Here is a 17,871-nt window from a genome sequence, read left to right as displayed (position 1 = left end):
GGATCTTAAAGGTGGAGAGGCTGAGAGGTGGAATTCCAGAAAGAGGGGCGTAGGAGGCTGAAGTGGGATGCACCAGTGGCTGGATTCATAACCGTTCGGGGTGTGATTGGAGGTCTGGAGAAGGTTTTAGAGATGGTGAGGAGCAAGGCCTTGGAGGGATTTAAAGAAAGAGGCATGCTTTTTAAATATTTAGCATTGGGAGACAGGAAGCCAATATAGGCCAACAAGGATGGGGTGAAATGGGCAAGAGGGAATTGGTGCATAGTAATATCTGAGCAGCCCAGTTTTGGTTGAGCTATAGATTATAGAGGTAAAAGGAAAGAAGGCCAGCAAGGAGAACCGTCGACTCCAAGTCAAAGAAATGTATGAGTTTCTTCACCTTGAGGCAGAGGAGCATATGAAAGTTTGAGATCGGGGAAATAAGCAGTCTTGGTGATGAAGAGTATATGGGGTCAGTATCTCTCACGCCAACTCTAATTACAAAGCTTGACTGGCTGTGCCTTTGCACCATGAGATGGGAAGATTAGCATTTGATTGTGGTACAATTGATACCAGTAAAAGTAATTTGTCATCTTGCATTGTATCAAGGAAATCAAGTATGGTTATTTAGTAATGGCTCATCGGTAGAATACCTTAATGCAAAACCTCCATGGGTTTTCCTTGTGTTTTAAGAATTTATTACAAAACAGAAAATGGCTGCATAATGGAATTGTCAAATCAAACTTATTTAGTTATATAGATGGCCCTATATTCCTTTAATTTAAGCAATCTGATCATAAATATACTGTAATTTCTTTGAGCAGTATACAAATACAGAATGTGTGGAACATATCTGATAAAATAGTTGAGAATTGTTACTAATGGTACTGTTATAATTGTATATAATAACTCCTTGTTAGTCTCTGGGAGTTTTATACTGCATAAATTTGTGATTCACTTGTTCACTTCTCTGCCCAATTAATAGACTAGTAATACTTCATTAGTGACACTTTTTGTCATGCAAATAGACCATTGCAGAGCCTTAGTACACCTCATGGGGAGGGAGATCTGTAACCCTCTGCCGTGTCGATGATCAATTTCATCCAGGCCTAGTCTTGCTGCTGGTGGCACAAGTGAGATGACTTGTTCGTCAAAGGCTTCTTTTCAATCACAAAGATAATTTCTTAGATTGATTAGGTCATGGCCGGGTCAGCGTTTCAGGTCAAAAACTGCCTTTAAAGTTTACAGTTAAACCGAGGCCAGTTTATTTGATGTGCAAGAATTGTAGTCAACTATGAAACCCCTATACTATTTGAAAAGGATCAGTAGCTGCAGTATAATGGGAGCACAGCCATGAGTTTCATATGGATGTGGTTTCTGTGTGTGCTTTAAGTATTAAGATCAAACACAATTTTTCACAAGTTACAAATCAGAATGAGTATCAATAATATATTGGTTAACTTGGATAGCAACACCAGATCATCTCCCGAGTCCTGAGATTTATGTTTAGCGTAAAAATCAGCCACACTGCAGCAGTGACATTTATATGGGAGATTCAGCTTGGTCTCCAACTGGTTCAGGATTATCGTTCAGAATTTTTAAATAAAAATTTCTGGCATTTTAGCTTGGTGTTGGAGCTGCAATATTTACTTTTTTTTAAAGAAGTCTTTGAGATAAGAATTTTGCAACAAATTGACTTCAATGTAGCACAAGGAAGATTAGCAGATGCAGGTTTACTCTTAAACTGTAGCTTTATAATTGTTCTTGGCCATTCAGTGCTGATGTCCCTCTGAGCAGGACAAAATTTCACAGCTTACTTAGTTTTGCCAAATCCCACAAATAAATCTTGCCTAACGGTTTATATCATATTTATAGTTCTCTTACGGAGTCGGTTGTTTCTAAACTGATGTGCTATATCCTAGAGTTCTGCCAGGCTTATTGCAACTGCAAATCATTTTCATTTGAAGCAACAATTGGGTTGCCAGATTACTAGTGCACGCACTATTTATGCCTCAACTTAGTCTTCTCATCACATGAGAGAAAGCAGAGTTTCAGAAAATGGTTCACAGGTCAAATTACTGAATAATGACGCTGCAGGGCTACAATTATTAGCAGAATAACCCAGGGTAACATCTGTTTTTACTTAGTGGTGACACTGCAATTACCCAAGTTACAGAACGACTTGAGAGCAACAGGTAATGCCTCAAGTTCACATGAAGTGAGTGAATACGCAGTAATTGAAATTTAATTTTAGGCTGGCATCAACAAATTGATTGTCAAAATGTTAATTACTTTTTTTTTGAACCATGCAAATCTGATTTGTTTGAAAGCACTTGTTTCCACTTTTGTCAACTTCTAGTATTTTGACATCGCTTTTGAATCTAAAATGCTAAATCCCATGAAACTTTGAATGTATTTGTTATATGCTTTATACAATATCATACCTGTAGCTTTGCCTTAATTTATGATACTTCCTTGGATACATTACAGTAGAAACCCATCAAACAGGGCATCCACTGTACACAAGACTGACTGACTAGGACCTGATTTCCCTTAATATGTTATAATCAACCAGTTGGTTTAGCTGGGTAGCTTAAGTTAGGTGGAGCTACAGCTGCTGAATCTTGGTCATTTATGATTTTTTTTCCCCCCAACTCTGCACCAGAAGAGCACTTTCAGGTTAAATTCACAATGCTTTACATCACTTCTCTAGTTCTCACAACTCAGCAGTTGAAATGCTGGTAGACTGTGGACATCATTAGTGTGGCTCCCATATTTAGCTGTCATCTGTTGCCTCAACCCATATAACAATTGCCAGACGTCCCACTAGTTATGTGCACTTGTGTTTGTGGAAAATGATTACGTCAGTAGTCCCATGGGAGTGGAAGTAAGCTATCTTTGTGTTGGAGAGTTTATTGTGTAAGAAAATCGGTCGAATACAACGCCACAGCTGTGAAAATTCTGAACTTAACCCATTTTACTTGTTACATTACTTGATGTATAAATAGAGTATGTGTTGAGTTGATTTTCAGAATCAAAATACATTGCATAATCTGGAGTGAAAGTCACGGCAGGAAAATAGACCAGGGAAATGCAGAACATCTTTAGAATAATCATGCCTGCAAAGTACTTTGTTCTGAAATTGGTTTTCTGTATACAGGTACAGTTTTCAACAATGTCTACTGGAAGTAAACATTAATTCAAAAGCTTTATTAAATGTGGCAGTTTCTGGTGCATTGCTGTACTTGTAATAAACTCCTGTGTAAAATAAGCTCATCAAACCCCCCACCACCCATTGTGCTTTTAGCCCTGGAGGCAGTACTTAAAATCAAACTTCACCTTGCCTTTTTTTTTAAAGGAACCATCGCATGACTACAACCTTGGGCATTGTTCTGCACTGTGCTTGTATATAGATAGTTCATCAAAATCTGGATGTTTTAAATAAATGCTGGCTTTTTCCAAATTCCATGCAGGCTATCTGCAATATCAATTTCAGTGACATCCTTGCTCCCTGTCCCAAGATTGGACACTTTTTGTGCGTGTCAAGTCATGGTTGTAAAATCTGCACCCCAACAAGTGGTGGTTCTCCCTCCTCTGCAGTCCAATTGGGAATAAGTTCTTCATTTCTACAGAAATCCCCATTGCACGTCTCTTCAGGGCCACATCAAAAAGACAAGGTGCCACATAAAAGGTTACTGCACAAGATAAAAGTTCACAGGGTTTGGGGTAATATATTAGCATGGCTAGAGGATTGGCTAACTAACAGAAAACAGAGTAGGGATAAATGGTTCATTCTCGGGTTGGCAATCAGTAACCAGTGGGGTGCCGCAGGGATCAGTGCTGGGACACCAGCTATTTACAATCTATATTAACGACTTGGAGGAAGGGACTGAGTATAACGTAGCCAAGTTTGCTGACAATACAAAGATGGGAGGAAAAGCAATGTGCAAGGAGGACACAGAAATTTGCAAAAGGACGTAGACAGGCTAAGTGAGTGGGCAGAAATTTGGCAGATGGAGTATAATGTTGGAAAGTGTGAGGTCATGCACTTTGGCAGAAAAAAATCAAAGAGCATGTTATTTTAATGGAGAAAGATTGCAAAGTGCTACAGTACAGCAGGACCTGGGGGTACTTATGCATAAAACACAAAAGGTTCGTATGCAGTTACAGCAAGTGATCAGGAAGGCCAATGAAATCTTGGTCTTTATTGCAAAGGGGATGGAGTATAAAAGCAGGGAAGTCTTACTACAGTTGTACAGGGTAATAGTGAGGCCACACTAGAATACTGTGTGAAGTTTTGGTTTCCATCTTTACGAAAGGATATATTTGCTTTGGAGGCAGTTCAGAGAAGGTTCACAAGATTGAATCTGGAGATGAGGGGGTTGACTTATGAAGAAAGGTTGAGTAGGTTGGGCCTCTACTCACTGGAATTTAGAAGAATGAGGTGATCTTATTGACATGTATAAGATTATAAGGGGGCTTGACTGGATGGATGCAGAGGATGTTTCCACTGATAGGGGAGACTAGAACTAGAGAGCATAATCTTGGAATAAGGAGCTGCCCATTTAAAACTGATGAGAAATTTCTTCTGAGGGTTGTGGATCTGTGGAATTCACTGCCTCAGAGCTGGGACATTGAATAAATTTAAGACAAAAATAGACAGTTTCTTAAACGATAAGTGGTTATGGAGAGTGGGCAGGGAAGTGGACCTGAGTCCATGATCGGATTAGCCATGATCGTATTAAATAACGGAGCAGGCTCGAGGGGCCGTATGGCCTACTCCTGCTCCTATTTCTTATGTTCTTATTAACGGAGTGGTTCAATTTACAACAAACTCTTGGTGTGAACTTTGGATTATGAGAGTGAGAAAGAGAAGACATACCTCCTGGATTTTGTATGGTTCGGTCACCATTTCAAATAGCAAGAACAAACCTGCACTTGCACAGCACTGTACAATACCCTAGGATGTTCCAGAGTGTTTTGCATCCAATGATTTACTTTTGAAGCATAATAACTGTTGTTATGGAGGTAAATATTAAGTAAAGACAAAAATTCTGACAGGGTTAGTTTGAGCTCAAAAGCACACGTTGGGCTTTGTCATGGTTGCCTTCTGATTATATGATACTGTGCATGGTCATCGATTCCAGTAGGACACTTTTGGTACCAAATGTATTTGGCGTGCTTTGCTAAGAGTTCTAGAGATGTACAAGTTTGATTCTGTCTTTCATTGCAGGGTGGGAACCTATTGTACTTTTAGTATAAATGAGATTTTCTACGGCTTAGTCTCTCTCCTTCCTCCTGTTTTCTCTCATCTCTTCATCCTCCTCCCGAAACAAAGATATTCAGCAAATTAATTTTGTCTTTAGTAACTGCTCCGTTAACCAGATGCTATAAGTCCAGTAGGTGTACACCCGTTTCTGCCCCCCACCGTCCTCTGAGGACGCTGCTGTGTCATGGGTAAAAGTACATGGCGGAGCCCTGAAAGTGAACACATACATTTGCGATTTCAGATGAATAGATCCTCATTATACAGTTGAATATTCCCCCCTCAAGCTCCTATCCTTAATCTCCACTCTTCAGTCCTCTGACAAAGTAGTGCATGTATACGGTGCAAGAGAATATTTAGTGCAGTAGTAACCAAGGAGTATTTGAACATGCATTGTAAAATTGGATAACACTGAGCTACTGCCTTTTGGTAGGGTGGGGAAAGGTTGTTTGGTTTCAATTGATGAAACAGCCCACTAGTGACTAATCTGTTACAGCTTTAAGTTTGAGTCAATCGCATAAGTTACTTTCAACAATGACCCATCATAATTGTTAAAAATGGAATACATTTTCCTTTCACCATTGGCAAATAGTTGGCATGAGTTTAAAGCAGGCAATGATGAATGGAGGAAAATAAATCCCAATAAGAAGCCAATTTCATTTGTGTTTCTTTTTCAAACTTACATACTTTAGTATTTTGCCAACATTGCTATGTTAAGGTACTTCAAATACTCCTAATTTTCAAATATTACCAAAAATTGTATGTACTATTTTAAAGAACGAAAACTGATTACACTTTAAGGCTGTAGTGTTTCCTCCTGGCAGCATATATCAGGCGTACTGTTAGATTGCTTCCACACTCTGGGATAAGCAGGAATTTTGCAATCCCCAAGCTCAACTGCATGGTCCGGGACTTGAACGCATAATATACACTTCAGTGCAGTATTGAAGCTTACTGTCTTTTCGGAGGTGATAAACCGAGGCCCCGTCTGCCCTCTTAGGTGGACGCAAAATATCCAATGGCACTATTTTGAAGAACGGGAGTTCTCCTTGGTGTCCTGGCCAATATTTATCCCTCAACCAAAATCACTAAACACATTATTTGGTCGTTATCTCATTGTTGTTTGTGGGACCTTGCTGTGTGAAAATTGGCTGCTACATTATAACAGTAACTACATTTCAAAAGTGCATAACTGGCTGTAAAGCGCTTTGGGACGTCCAGAAGTCATAGAAGGTGCAATACAAATGCAAGTTCTTTTTATCCTTTTATTAATTTTAATGGATGAAAACGCATGGGCTGGGGATGTGTAATTTCTCAGTACGTACTCTTGGCATGTGCCAGGAGCATTGAAGCAGGAAATCTCCCATGATGATTTTATATTGTGGGTGATTGCAGCATAGCAGTAGCAAAGGCCCTTGAGTGAGTTTTTGACTATTGCCTTTGCTATAAAATAAATGAAAAAATACATTTAAATGGTGGCTAGGGTGCAACTTTGAATTTTATAAACATTCATAACATAACCTATATCCTCTGATTTGTTTCTACCATACAGGGTTTTATCTTTTTTACTTCATGCTCTGGTTTAGCAAGGCTGCTTCTACTTTTTGTGGTAAAATCGACCAATTCAGTTGAACTTCCTACTCTTTTTGAATGGTGCAATAGGATCTTTTGCATCTACCTGAACAAGTTTAGATTAACACCTCATCTGAAAGGCGGCACCTCCAACAATGCAGCACTCTTTCAGTACTGACCATGAATTGTAGATTGTGTTCGCGTACTGAAATGGGACTTGCACCTGCTACCTCCTAGCCAAGTTGACACTTGGATGTTCTGTTGTGCATTAAAATCTGTCAGTATTGTTGGTGTTCTGCTTTGAATGTATTAACTTCTGGAGACTTGGATTCCAGTCCACCCTTTCCTAACAAATAGAAACATAGAAATTTACAGCGCAGAAGGAGGCCATTTTGGCCCATCATGTCTGCGCTGACCGACAGAGTCGCATGGCCCTTGGTCAGCAGCCTTAAAGGTTACATATAAACCTATGAACAATGACGGAAAGGCAAAGAGCACCCAGCCCAACCAGTCCGTCTCACACAACTGCGACACCCCTTATACTGAAACATTCTACGCTCAACCCCAACCGGAGTCACGTGATTTCCTGGGAGAGGTAAAAACCAGATGAAAAAACACAGGCCAATTTAAGGAGAAAAAATCTGAGAAAATTCTTCTCCAACCCATCCAGACGATCGAAACTAGTCCAGGAGATCACCCTGGCCTCTATTTCCTGCTCCAACCATCTCTTAAAAGTGGTGAGGGTTTCCAGGCAGAGTTCCAGATCCCCACAACACTCTGCGTAAAGAAGCCCCCCCCTCGAATCCCCTCTAAACCTTCCATCAACCACCTTAAAACCTATGCCCCCTCGTAATAGACCCCTCCACCAATGGAAATAAACCCTTACTATCCACTATGTCCAGGCCACTCAATATTTTGTACATCTCAATGAGGTCTCCTCTCAACCTCCTTTGTTCCAATGAGAGCAAACCCAGCCTATCCAATCAGTCCCCCATAACTAAGATTCTCCATTCCAGGCAGCATCCTAGTAAATCTCCTCTGCACCCCCTCTAGTGCAATCACGTCCTTCCTATAATACGATGACCAGAACTGCACGCAGTACTCCAGCTGTGGCCTAACCAAAATATTATGCAATTTATGCATAACCTCCCTGCTCTTGTATTCTATGCCTCGGCCAATAAAGGTAAGCATTCCGTATGCCGCCTTAACCACCTTATCCACCTGGCCTGCTACTTTCAGGGATCTGAGGACAAGCATTCCAAGATCCCGTCATCTACACTATTAAGCGGCCTACCGCTTAATGTGTGTACTGTTTCCTTATTAGCCTTCTGACAGTGCATCACCTCACACTTCTCTGAATTAAATTCCATTTGCCACTGCTCTGCCCACCTGACCAGTAGATTGATATCCTCCTGCAGCCCATGACTTTCCTCTTCATTATCAACCACACAGCCAATTTTAGTGTCGTCTGCAAACTTCTTAATCATACACCCTATGTTCAAATCTAAATCGATGACCTATACCACATAAAGCAAGTGACCAGTACTGAGCTCTGCGGAAGCCCACTGCAAACATCCTTCCAGTCACAAAAGCATCCATCAATCATTACCTTTTGCTTCCTACCCCCAAGCCAATTACATCGTACGCACTACCCCGATCGACCCTCTTGGTTACCTCCTCAAAAAATTCAAACAGCTTAGTCAAACACGATCTTCTCGTAACAAATCCATGCTAACTGTCCCTAATTAATCTTTGCCTTTCCAAATGCAGATTTATCCTGTCTTTCAGGATTTTTTCCAATAGTTTTCCCACCACTGAGGTTAGGCTAACAGGCTTGTAATTACTCCGCCTGACCTTTTCTCCCTTCTTAAACATTAGCAGTCCTCCAATCCTCTGGCACCATGCCCAGATCCAAAAAGGACTGGAAAATGATGGTCAAGGCCTCTGCTATTTCCTCTTTTACTTTGCTCAACAGCCTGGGATACATTTCATGAACTCTTCCTTTTTATACTGCTTTTATGGCAGTCTCAACTTGATTTCCACGGTTACATTCACAAGATGGGTTTGTATGAAGGTATCCATTCATCCTATTTGAGCTAATCGACGTACGCGCTGACCGGCCATCCGCACGTACCACGGAAAAACAATCGCTGGCGCAAAGTTGGACTATTTGCCCATCTACTGGCCTGCGATTGCTCATGGAAGTCTTGCGGTTGATGCGAGCAGGCACAGGGTCTGTTTGCATCAGCGTAAGGGGATATCTAAGCCATTAATTGAATATTTTCATATCCTAAACTATGCACATACACAAATAAGTTTATGCAAATATTGCTCAAGATTACAGGTTAAATGTGTAAAATTATTTAAAAAAATTAAGGTGGGTGGAATGAAGATAATTATAAAAAAAAAAAATTCAATTTCTGTAAATTGTATAATTATAGATTTCAGGATTCCATTGCATCCCTTTGTAACTCATTAACATGGAATTCTGCTTATTGATTGGAGGACCAAGCCCATGCGGTCCCAGGTATGCTTTCGCACTGCTTGTGTCCCTGAGATCTGTAGGCCATTCCGCTGCCCTCCGCCCTGAGACCGCAAATTTTCGCAGCATGGCTGCCAGCAGGTAGTTTCGACATTCTTTCGTGGGTCGGCGCGTACCCCAGAGATATGCCTCCGACGGCAATTTCCAGCCCATTATCTTCTCAGTACAGATTATAGCTCTTAAATGAGTCTCATGTCCTGCCCTCCACCAAAATATTATGCAATTTATGCATAACCTCCCTGCTCTTATATTCTATGTCTCGGCCAATAAAGGTAAGCATTCCGTATGCCGCCTTAACCACCTTATCCACCTGGCCTGCTACTTTCAGGGATCTGAGGACAAGCATTCCAAGATCCCGTCATCTACACTATTAAGCGGCCTACAGCTTAATGTGTGTACTGTTTCCTTATTAGCCCTCTGACAGTGCATCACCTCACACTTCTCTGAATTAAATTCCATTTGCCACTGCTCTGCCCACCTGACCAGTAGATTGATATCCTCCTGCAGCCCATGACTTTCCTCTTCATTATCAACCACACAGCCGTCACCACTTTGACCGTCACAACCATGAACTTGCTCCCTCTTGCCCCACTTTTATGGGCTATCTGGAAGTATTATTTTGAATTTGTCTCCGTAGTCTCATTATATACCTTGCATGGCTCTACAAGGTCCCCTCTCTTTTGAAGCTGAAGTGCCTTAACTTATCAAGTTGTTCCCCGTAACTCATTCTCCAACAGGAAACTAACCAAATAATGACACTGCAGAATCTATCCACTGCACAGTGAGGCCAGTCAGGACAGTAGCACTACAATAAATTAACTTACTCATTTAATCCTAGTGCCGGTATTGGAGCTGTAATCCTTCTAGAATAAGAATTCTAAAAATTCTTCCCATTAATTTTCAGAATGGAGCAGATGATATTAAGCGACACAGATGGTTTAAATATGTAGATTGGGAATCAGTGCCTCTAAGAAAACTGAAGGTGAGTTACAAACACACTATTTTTAATATACATGACTCCGTCTTTTTATTTTTGGATTTTACACACTAGCAACAATTAAGCTAAATAAACGATCCACTAAATACTTTACTGCTGCTTACCATCCGTGGATGGGTATTTGCCATGCTTTTACAATGTTTGTTTAATTGAGGAACTGAACTTGATCCATTCTTGTATGTACTTTGGGATATCCTGTTTAACAGGAAGGCAAAGCTTTTCACTTCTTTACTCCTGTATGATCTTTTCTCCAATGGACACATGTTCAGCTCTGTAAATCACATAACTTTGCTCTTTGCTTTCCAACGCATCGGTGTAATTTTGATAGGCTACATAAAACTGCCCCCAATATTCTAAATGTAACTGATTATTATAAGGTTAACTCCTTCACAGATATTCAGATACAGTCGATGTATACTAGCATTTATTTTACTTTTTTGATGAGCCACATTGAGTGGAAATGTTAAATGGCTGGTGAATGATCATGAATCTCACGCATCCTTTTCCACCTTTGCTAATGCCCCACAGTTCTTACTGGTCTGCTACAAAATAAGACTCCTTTAGTTTGCTGTTGCACTGCTGCTTACCTTGCATTGACCTATGATAATTACTTGCATTTATCTCGAGCCTTTTAATGGAAGGAAATGTCCTAAGGTGCTTCATTGCAGAGAGTGACAATTGATGCAGGAAGTGGGGGGGAAACGGTAAGGGAGATGACAATGTATGGTACGGTAGTGTAGTTATGTTACTGGACTTCTAATGAGGAGCTCAAATTTGACCATGGCAGTCTGAGAATTTGAATTCATTGAATTGAGTATCAATATTTGAATTGAGTCAGTAAAAGAAACCATAAAGCTGTCAGACTATTTTTAAATCCCAACAAGTTCACTAATTTGGGGAAGGAAACCTGCCCTCCTTACCTTGGTCTGGCCTATGTGTGACTCCAGACCCACACCGATGTTAACTTTTAACTCCTAATTTGAGAAAGGTTCTTAATTGTTTGGGATGGGCAAAAAATATCAACCTTGCCAGTGACGCACGCACCCTGAGAGTGAATAATAAACTACATTACTGATCTCTAAAGCAAAAACAGGTTCTTCATAGTAATTGCCATGCCTGTGAAGTATTCAGTGGAATTCTGAGGCTGATTTTGTTACTTTAAATTAGAGTTTTTAGCTGGGGGATCATGCATAAGTTATAAGATATCAATTGCAGTGAGTTCCTTGAAAAATCTGCACTCTTAATTTTCTGTTAAACTTCTTTGTTAAATTACATTGGCAATCATTCTGACAGATGGTATTCTTGATTATTTAACTGTGAACATGAGGTTATGCAAGAAAATAAACTATTGAGCAGTTACTAAATCCTTAAAGTTATTATACATCTGTCTATGTTTTTTAAGATGCAAATTGGATTAGGCTGACTAGTTGACTATTTGGTAGTATACAGTAGTAAGTATTTGTGTTTTCATTTGTGTAAAGCAACTGATGTAGAGAACTAGAATCTACAGGGTCAAACTTCAAAATTGAAACAAGCATCTGTTTGAATCTCTTCGGCTATACGGCTTCATTTTTCTCAAGACTAATCTGTTATGCTGCAGACATACAAAATAATCTATGGATTGCATGCAGCCGTTACCCCAGCCCAAGTACTTTTCCATATATACACCAGCAATTCAATTTTTTTCGACTTTAATTTGGCTGTCTATGGAATTATGTCCAATTGCTCATTGTGCATTCTCAAAACTTAATCCGCTTTGTGCAAACTACAAAATAATCAGCTTTACACATTTCTAAGTCTGGTGTTAGCTACTAAAAAGATCCCTTGGCATTCTCTGCTATTTGCAGTAATTTGTTTTCTAAGCTTATTTCATCTCATTTATTTGTTTCGATAAAAAGCAGAATATTTTAATATAAATGCAAATTTCTTCTTAATTCCTAACGCATTCTTTTAAAGTAGTATCCGCTAATATTTAAACTCTTAACTGTTTCCAGGCATTTTCCTTTGTTTCCATTTTGATGCTACTGTGAATTATAGAACTGTTGTGCTTTTTGTAACAAGTATGTTGGTTGTAATAAGCTTAGAAGAAAGAAAGACTTGCATTTATATAGCCTTTTACAGCCAATGAAGTACTTTTTGAAGTGTAGTCACTGTTGCAATGTAGGAAACACAGCAAGCTCCCACAAACAGCAATGTGACAATGGCCAGATAATCTGTTCCTTAGTGATGTTGATTGAGGAATAAATATTGGTCAGGACACTGAGGATAACGTCCCTGCTTCTCTTTGAAATAGTGCCATGGGAGTAAGTGTTTTAAAGCTGTTTAACATCTCATCTGAAAGAGGACACCACTGACAGTGCAGCACTCCCTCAGTACTGCACTGGAGTGTCGGCCTAGATTTTTGTGCTCCAGTCTCTGGGTAGAAACTTGAACCCACAACTGACTCAGAAGCAAGGGTGCTACCAACTGAGCCACAGCGGACACTTATTTGTAATGTAAGCATTTAAATAATTCTGATGGGGTGAGGGCTCAATGATGCTCATGGGATTGCAGCATAGAAAGGTGAAGATTGTCCCCGTTATCCTCCATTTGCTCAGGTCCCGCTCTGAGTCAAAGGTGTAGAGCAGAGGCTTCATACTTTCTGCTGGAAGGTAAAGAAATTGGAAGGTCGAAGGATTTGGGGAGGAAAGTCATCCATGGTAATTCTCTTGCTTTTGCTCATGTTCAAGTAGCTAATTTCAGGGTAGTATTGAAAGAGGGTTGAAATCAAGTTGTAAAGGCTTTAGTTTTCCAAAAAACAAGACGTGCTAAAATATTCTGACAAGAGACTACTGTATAGGCTAGGCTGGGGTTGCAGATTCCCTTCCTTGAAGGTCATTAGTGAACCAGTTACAATAATCTAATGGTCAAAAAGGCTAATAAATGTTGTTTTTTATCTCTGGGTTTGGAAATCAAGTCAGGAAGTGGTGCTTAAGTTGTACAGAGCCTTGGACAGACCCTATTTAGAGTGCTGCGTTCAGTTTTGGGCACTGACGCTCAGGAAAGATATAGAAACATAGAAAATAGGTGCAGGAGTAGGCCCTTCGAGTCTGCACCACCATTCAATATGATCATGGCTGATCATGCAACTTCAGTACCCCGTTTCTGCTTTCTCTCCATACCCCTTGATCGCTTTAGCCATAAGGGCCACATCTAACTCCCTTTTGAATATATCTTAACGAACTGGCCTCAACAACTTTCTGTGGTAGAGAATTCCACAGGTTCACAATTCTGAGTGAAGAAGTTTCTCCTCATCTTGGTCCTAAATGGCTTACCCCTTATCCTTCGACTGTGACTCCTGGTTCTGGACTTCCCCAACATTGGGAACATTCTTCCTGCATCTAACCTGTCTAATCCCGTCGGAATTTTGTGTTTCTGAGATCCCCCCTCATTCATCTAAATTCCAGTGAATATAAGCCTAGTCAATCCAGTCTTCATATGTCAGTCCTGCCATCCCGGGAATCAGTCTGGTGAACCTTTGCTGCACTCCCTCAATAGCAAGAATGTCCTTTCTCAGATTAGGTGACCAAAACTATATATAATAGTCAAGGTATGACCTCGCCAAGGCCCTGTACAACTGCAATAAGACCTCGCTGCTCCTATACTCAATTCCTCTCACTATGAAGGCCAACATGCCATTTTCCGCCTTCACCGCCTGCTGTACCTGCATGCCAACTTTCAATGTACCATGACACCCAGGTCTGTTGCACCTCCCCTTTTCCTAATTTGTCACCATTCAGATAATCTGCCTTCCTGTTTTTGTCACCAAAGTGGAAAATCTCTCATTTATCTACATTATACTGCATCTGCCATGCATTTGCCCACTCAGCTAACCTGTCACAAGTCATGGGAAATCATGCTTGACAAATCTTCTGGAATTTTTTGAGGATGTAACTAGTAGAGTGGACAAGGGAGAACCAGTGGATGTGCTGTATTTGGACTTTGAAAAGGCTTTTGACAAGGTCCCACACGAGATTGGTGTGCAAAATCAAAGCACATAGTATTGGGGGTAATGTACTGATGTGGATAGCGAGCCGGGATAAATGGGTCCTTTTCAGAATGGCAGGCAGTGACTAGTGGAGTGCCGCAGGGCTCAGTGCTGGGACTCCAGCTCTTTACAATATATATTAATTTAGATGATGGAATTGAGTGTAATATCTCCAAGTTTGCAGATGACACTAAACTGGGTGGTGGTGTGAGCTGTGAGGAGGATGCTAAGAGGCTGCAGGATGACTTGGACAGGTTAGGCGAATGGGCAGATGCAGTATAATGTAGATAAATATGAGGTTATCCACTTTGGGGGCAAAAACACGAAGGCAGAATATTATCTGAATGGTGGCAGATTAGGAAAAGGGGAGGTGCAATGAGACCTGGGTGTCATGGTTCATCAGTCACAAAGTGGGCATGCAGGTACAGCAGGCGGTGAAGAAGGCAAATGGTATGTTGGTCTTCATAGCTAGGGGATTTGAATACAGGAGCAGGGAAATCTTCAGTTGTACAGGGCCTTGGTGAGGCCTCACCTGGAATATTGTGTTCAGTTTTGGTCACCTAATCTGAGGAAGGACATTCTTGCTATTGAGGGAGTGCAGCGAAGGTTCACCGGACTGATTCCAGGGATGGCTGGACTGTCATATGAGGAGACTGGGTCAACTGGGTCTTTATTCACGAGCTCGGAAGGATGAGAGGGGATCTCATTGAAGCGTATAAGATTCTGACGGGACTGGACAGGTTAGATGTGGGAAGAATGTTCCCGATGTTGGGGAAGTCCAGAACCAGGGGACATAGTCTTAGGATATGGGGTAGGCCATTTAGGACTGAGATGAGGAGAAACTTCTAAACTTCTTCACTCAGAATTGTTAACCTATGGAATTCCCTGCCACAGAGTTGTTGATGCCAGTTCATTGGATATATTCAAGAGGGAGTTAGGAATGGCCCTTACGGCTAAGGGGTCAAGGGGTATGGAGAGAAAGCAGGAAAGGGGTACTGAGGGAATGATCAGCCATGATCTTATTGAATGGCGGTGCAGGCTCGAAGGGCCGAATGGCCTACTTCCGCACCTATTTTCTATGTTTGAGTCACCCTCTTAGCATTCTCCTCACAGCTCACACTGCCACCCAGCTTAATGTCATCTGCAATCATGGAGATAGTACATTCAATTCCTTGTCTAAATCGTTAATGCATACTGTAAATAGCTGGGGTCCCAGCACTGAACCTTGCCGTATCCAATTAGTCAATGCCTGCCATTCTGTAAAGGACCCGTTTATTCCTACTCTTTGCTTCCTGTCTGCCAACCAGTTCTCTCCACATCAATACATTACCCCCAATACCATGTGCTTTAATTTTGCACACTAATCTCTTGTGTGGGACCTTGTCAAAAGCCTTTTGAAAGTCTTTGGCCTTAGACAGGGTACAGCACAGATTCACCTTCACCTGAATGATACCAGAGCTTAATGGGTTAAATTATGAGGACAGGATTGCAAAAACTTGTATTCCCTGGAGTTTTGAAGGTTAATGAATGATTTAATCGAGATGTTTAACATGATAAAAGGATTGGATAAGTTAGATGAAGAGAAGCTGTTTTCTCTGTTGGAATGTGGAACAATTAAAAAATTAGTGCTCGGCCATTCAGGAGTGTAATCAGGAAGCACTATACAAAGGGTAGTGGAAATGTGAACTTTTCTCGCCAACCAAAAGGCTGTGGCTACTGGGTCAAATGAAATGTTCAAGTCTGAGAGTGACAGGTTTTTATTGGGTCAGGATATTGAGGAATATGAATCAAAGGATTAAATGGATTTGAGGTACAAATCAGCCAAGATCCAATTGAATGGTGGAACAGGCTCGAGGGGCTGAAAACCGACTCTTGTTCTTGTGTCCCTATGTAACTCAGTCTAGAAAGAAGCCTTGGAAAAAATTCTGATTTTTTTTCTACATCCATGTTTTCTCTCCCGATCCTGCAGACTTGTGTGTTTCTCGCACTTTTTGTTTTTATTTGAGTATTTATTTATGATCATTGAAACTCTTGTCTAATCTCTCCAGGCAGTTTTGGGTTTTACAGCTCCGTCTCCTTCTGTAGTCACAATTTGGAGTCAAGCTCTGAGATGAATTGCCATGAAGGCAGCAGACTTAATAGCATTGAGCTGTTCATAAATGTATTGACATGATTGCAGAGACAGAGGAGATAAACTGTTACATTAATTGGCCTTGAGCTTGAGTTCAAGCGGCTAATTGAACTTGTCATGGTTCATTCAACAACAGATCAGCCCAATGTAGTGAGACTGTTTTTCACGGGAATGGGTGTAATGAGTTGAATTTCTCAAGATATAGCAAGTAATTAAGTCTTTGAGGAACATCACAAAGTGCTTCACATGCACTTGAATTGCAGTAACTGTTAGATGAATATGGCAGCCATTTTATGCACAGCCAAAAATAAGGTGAATGGCCAGCTAGTTGGTTGAACAGATATTGCTCCTCTGACTTCACAGAGCATCACAACTATATGGGACCAGTGGGTCTTTTCCTGTATCATTTTTATATGTTCATATGCAAGTGCTATGGGATCTTTAACATCTGAATGACTAGAAGCAGCAAATACCATGTTGGTTTAGCAACTCATCTGAAAGATCACAGCTCTGATAATACAATGCTCCCTTATTAGTGTACTGAAATATTAGCACAGATCGGGAGTGGTGCTTTTAAACCACCACCTTCTGATTCAGCTGTAAGTGCTGCCAACTGAGTCACAGCTGAGCTCAAACATAAATTTCTGTTTTTATCAAATCTTGAGCCTGGTTATTATGCCATTTGATCATATTTCTGGGCCTGTTTTCCTTTTTCCGCCACACTAACTACTTCTGAAGCTTTTCAGCCACCTTGAGTTGATCTTGCCTCCTTTCATCTGCCTCAAATGTATGAATTTCTTCAATGTTTTGCTTCCATCTTGGCCTAGGAAAATAGGAGTTGCTCTGAATCCACTGGCAGTCGAAGGTAATATTTCATACTCTTCCAGATCTACCCAAAATTAGTTAACTGAAAGGCACAATTTCTTCTTTCAGCCGCCAATAGTACCGAAGCTGTCTCATGCTGGGGATACATCAAATTTTGAATCCTACCCAGAAAATGAGTGGAAAAAGATTCCGCCTGTTCCTCCCAAGGATCTGGAAATTTTCAAGACCTTTTGATTATGCTACTAGACAAGGTGAAGTGAGTTTCTATCATTTAAGGCATGGCAACCTGCAAAAATGCTTCTGCGGTGTGATTTCTGCACTATTAATCTAATTCAATGTTTTATATTTAATTGGTAGATGAAAATGTACTTAAAATTTGTGGAGCTGACAAAGCTTCTCATCGTTTAACTCTGCAGCTTTGTGCCTTTAAAGTTCTAATGACCAATAGTTGTACCGTATTAAAAACTTTTAGGTGCCCTAGATAGTAAATAAAGATATCTACCTTTTTTAAAAAAAAAATGCTCAGCCCTTC

The 17,871-nt window shown here is 40.6% G+C and overlaps 1 protein-coding gene across 1 annotated transcript in view; it reads left to right on the top strand.

Annotated features, from left to right (window-relative positions):
- The window catches only part of prkx (protein kinase X-linked), a 137,429-nt gene extending 119,845 nt beyond the window's left edge, over window positions 1-17,584 (top strand). The window contains exons 7-8 of the mRNA XM_070891646.1: window positions 10,264-10,341; window positions 17,448-17,584. Of these exons, the coding sequence (XP_070747747.1) occupies window positions 10,264-10,341; window positions 17,448-17,573 (204 nt within the window). The 3' untranslated portion in view covers window positions 17,574-17,584. The remainder of the gene's footprint in view (window positions 1-10,263; window positions 10,342-17,447) is intronic.
- Window positions 17,585-17,871: the final 287 nt, after the last annotated feature.

The sequence above is a fragment of the Pristiophorus japonicus genome, chromosome 10 (genome assembly GCF_044704955.1).
Source record: "Pristiophorus japonicus isolate sPriJap1 chromosome 10, sPriJap1.hap1, whole genome shotgun sequence".
In the NCBI taxonomy this organism is placed as follows: Eukaryota; Metazoa; Chordata; class Chondrichthyes; family Pristiophoridae; genus Pristiophorus; species Pristiophorus japonicus.
Note: the sequence above shows the minus strand (reverse complement) of the source record. Positions and strands in the feature narration are given on the sequence as shown.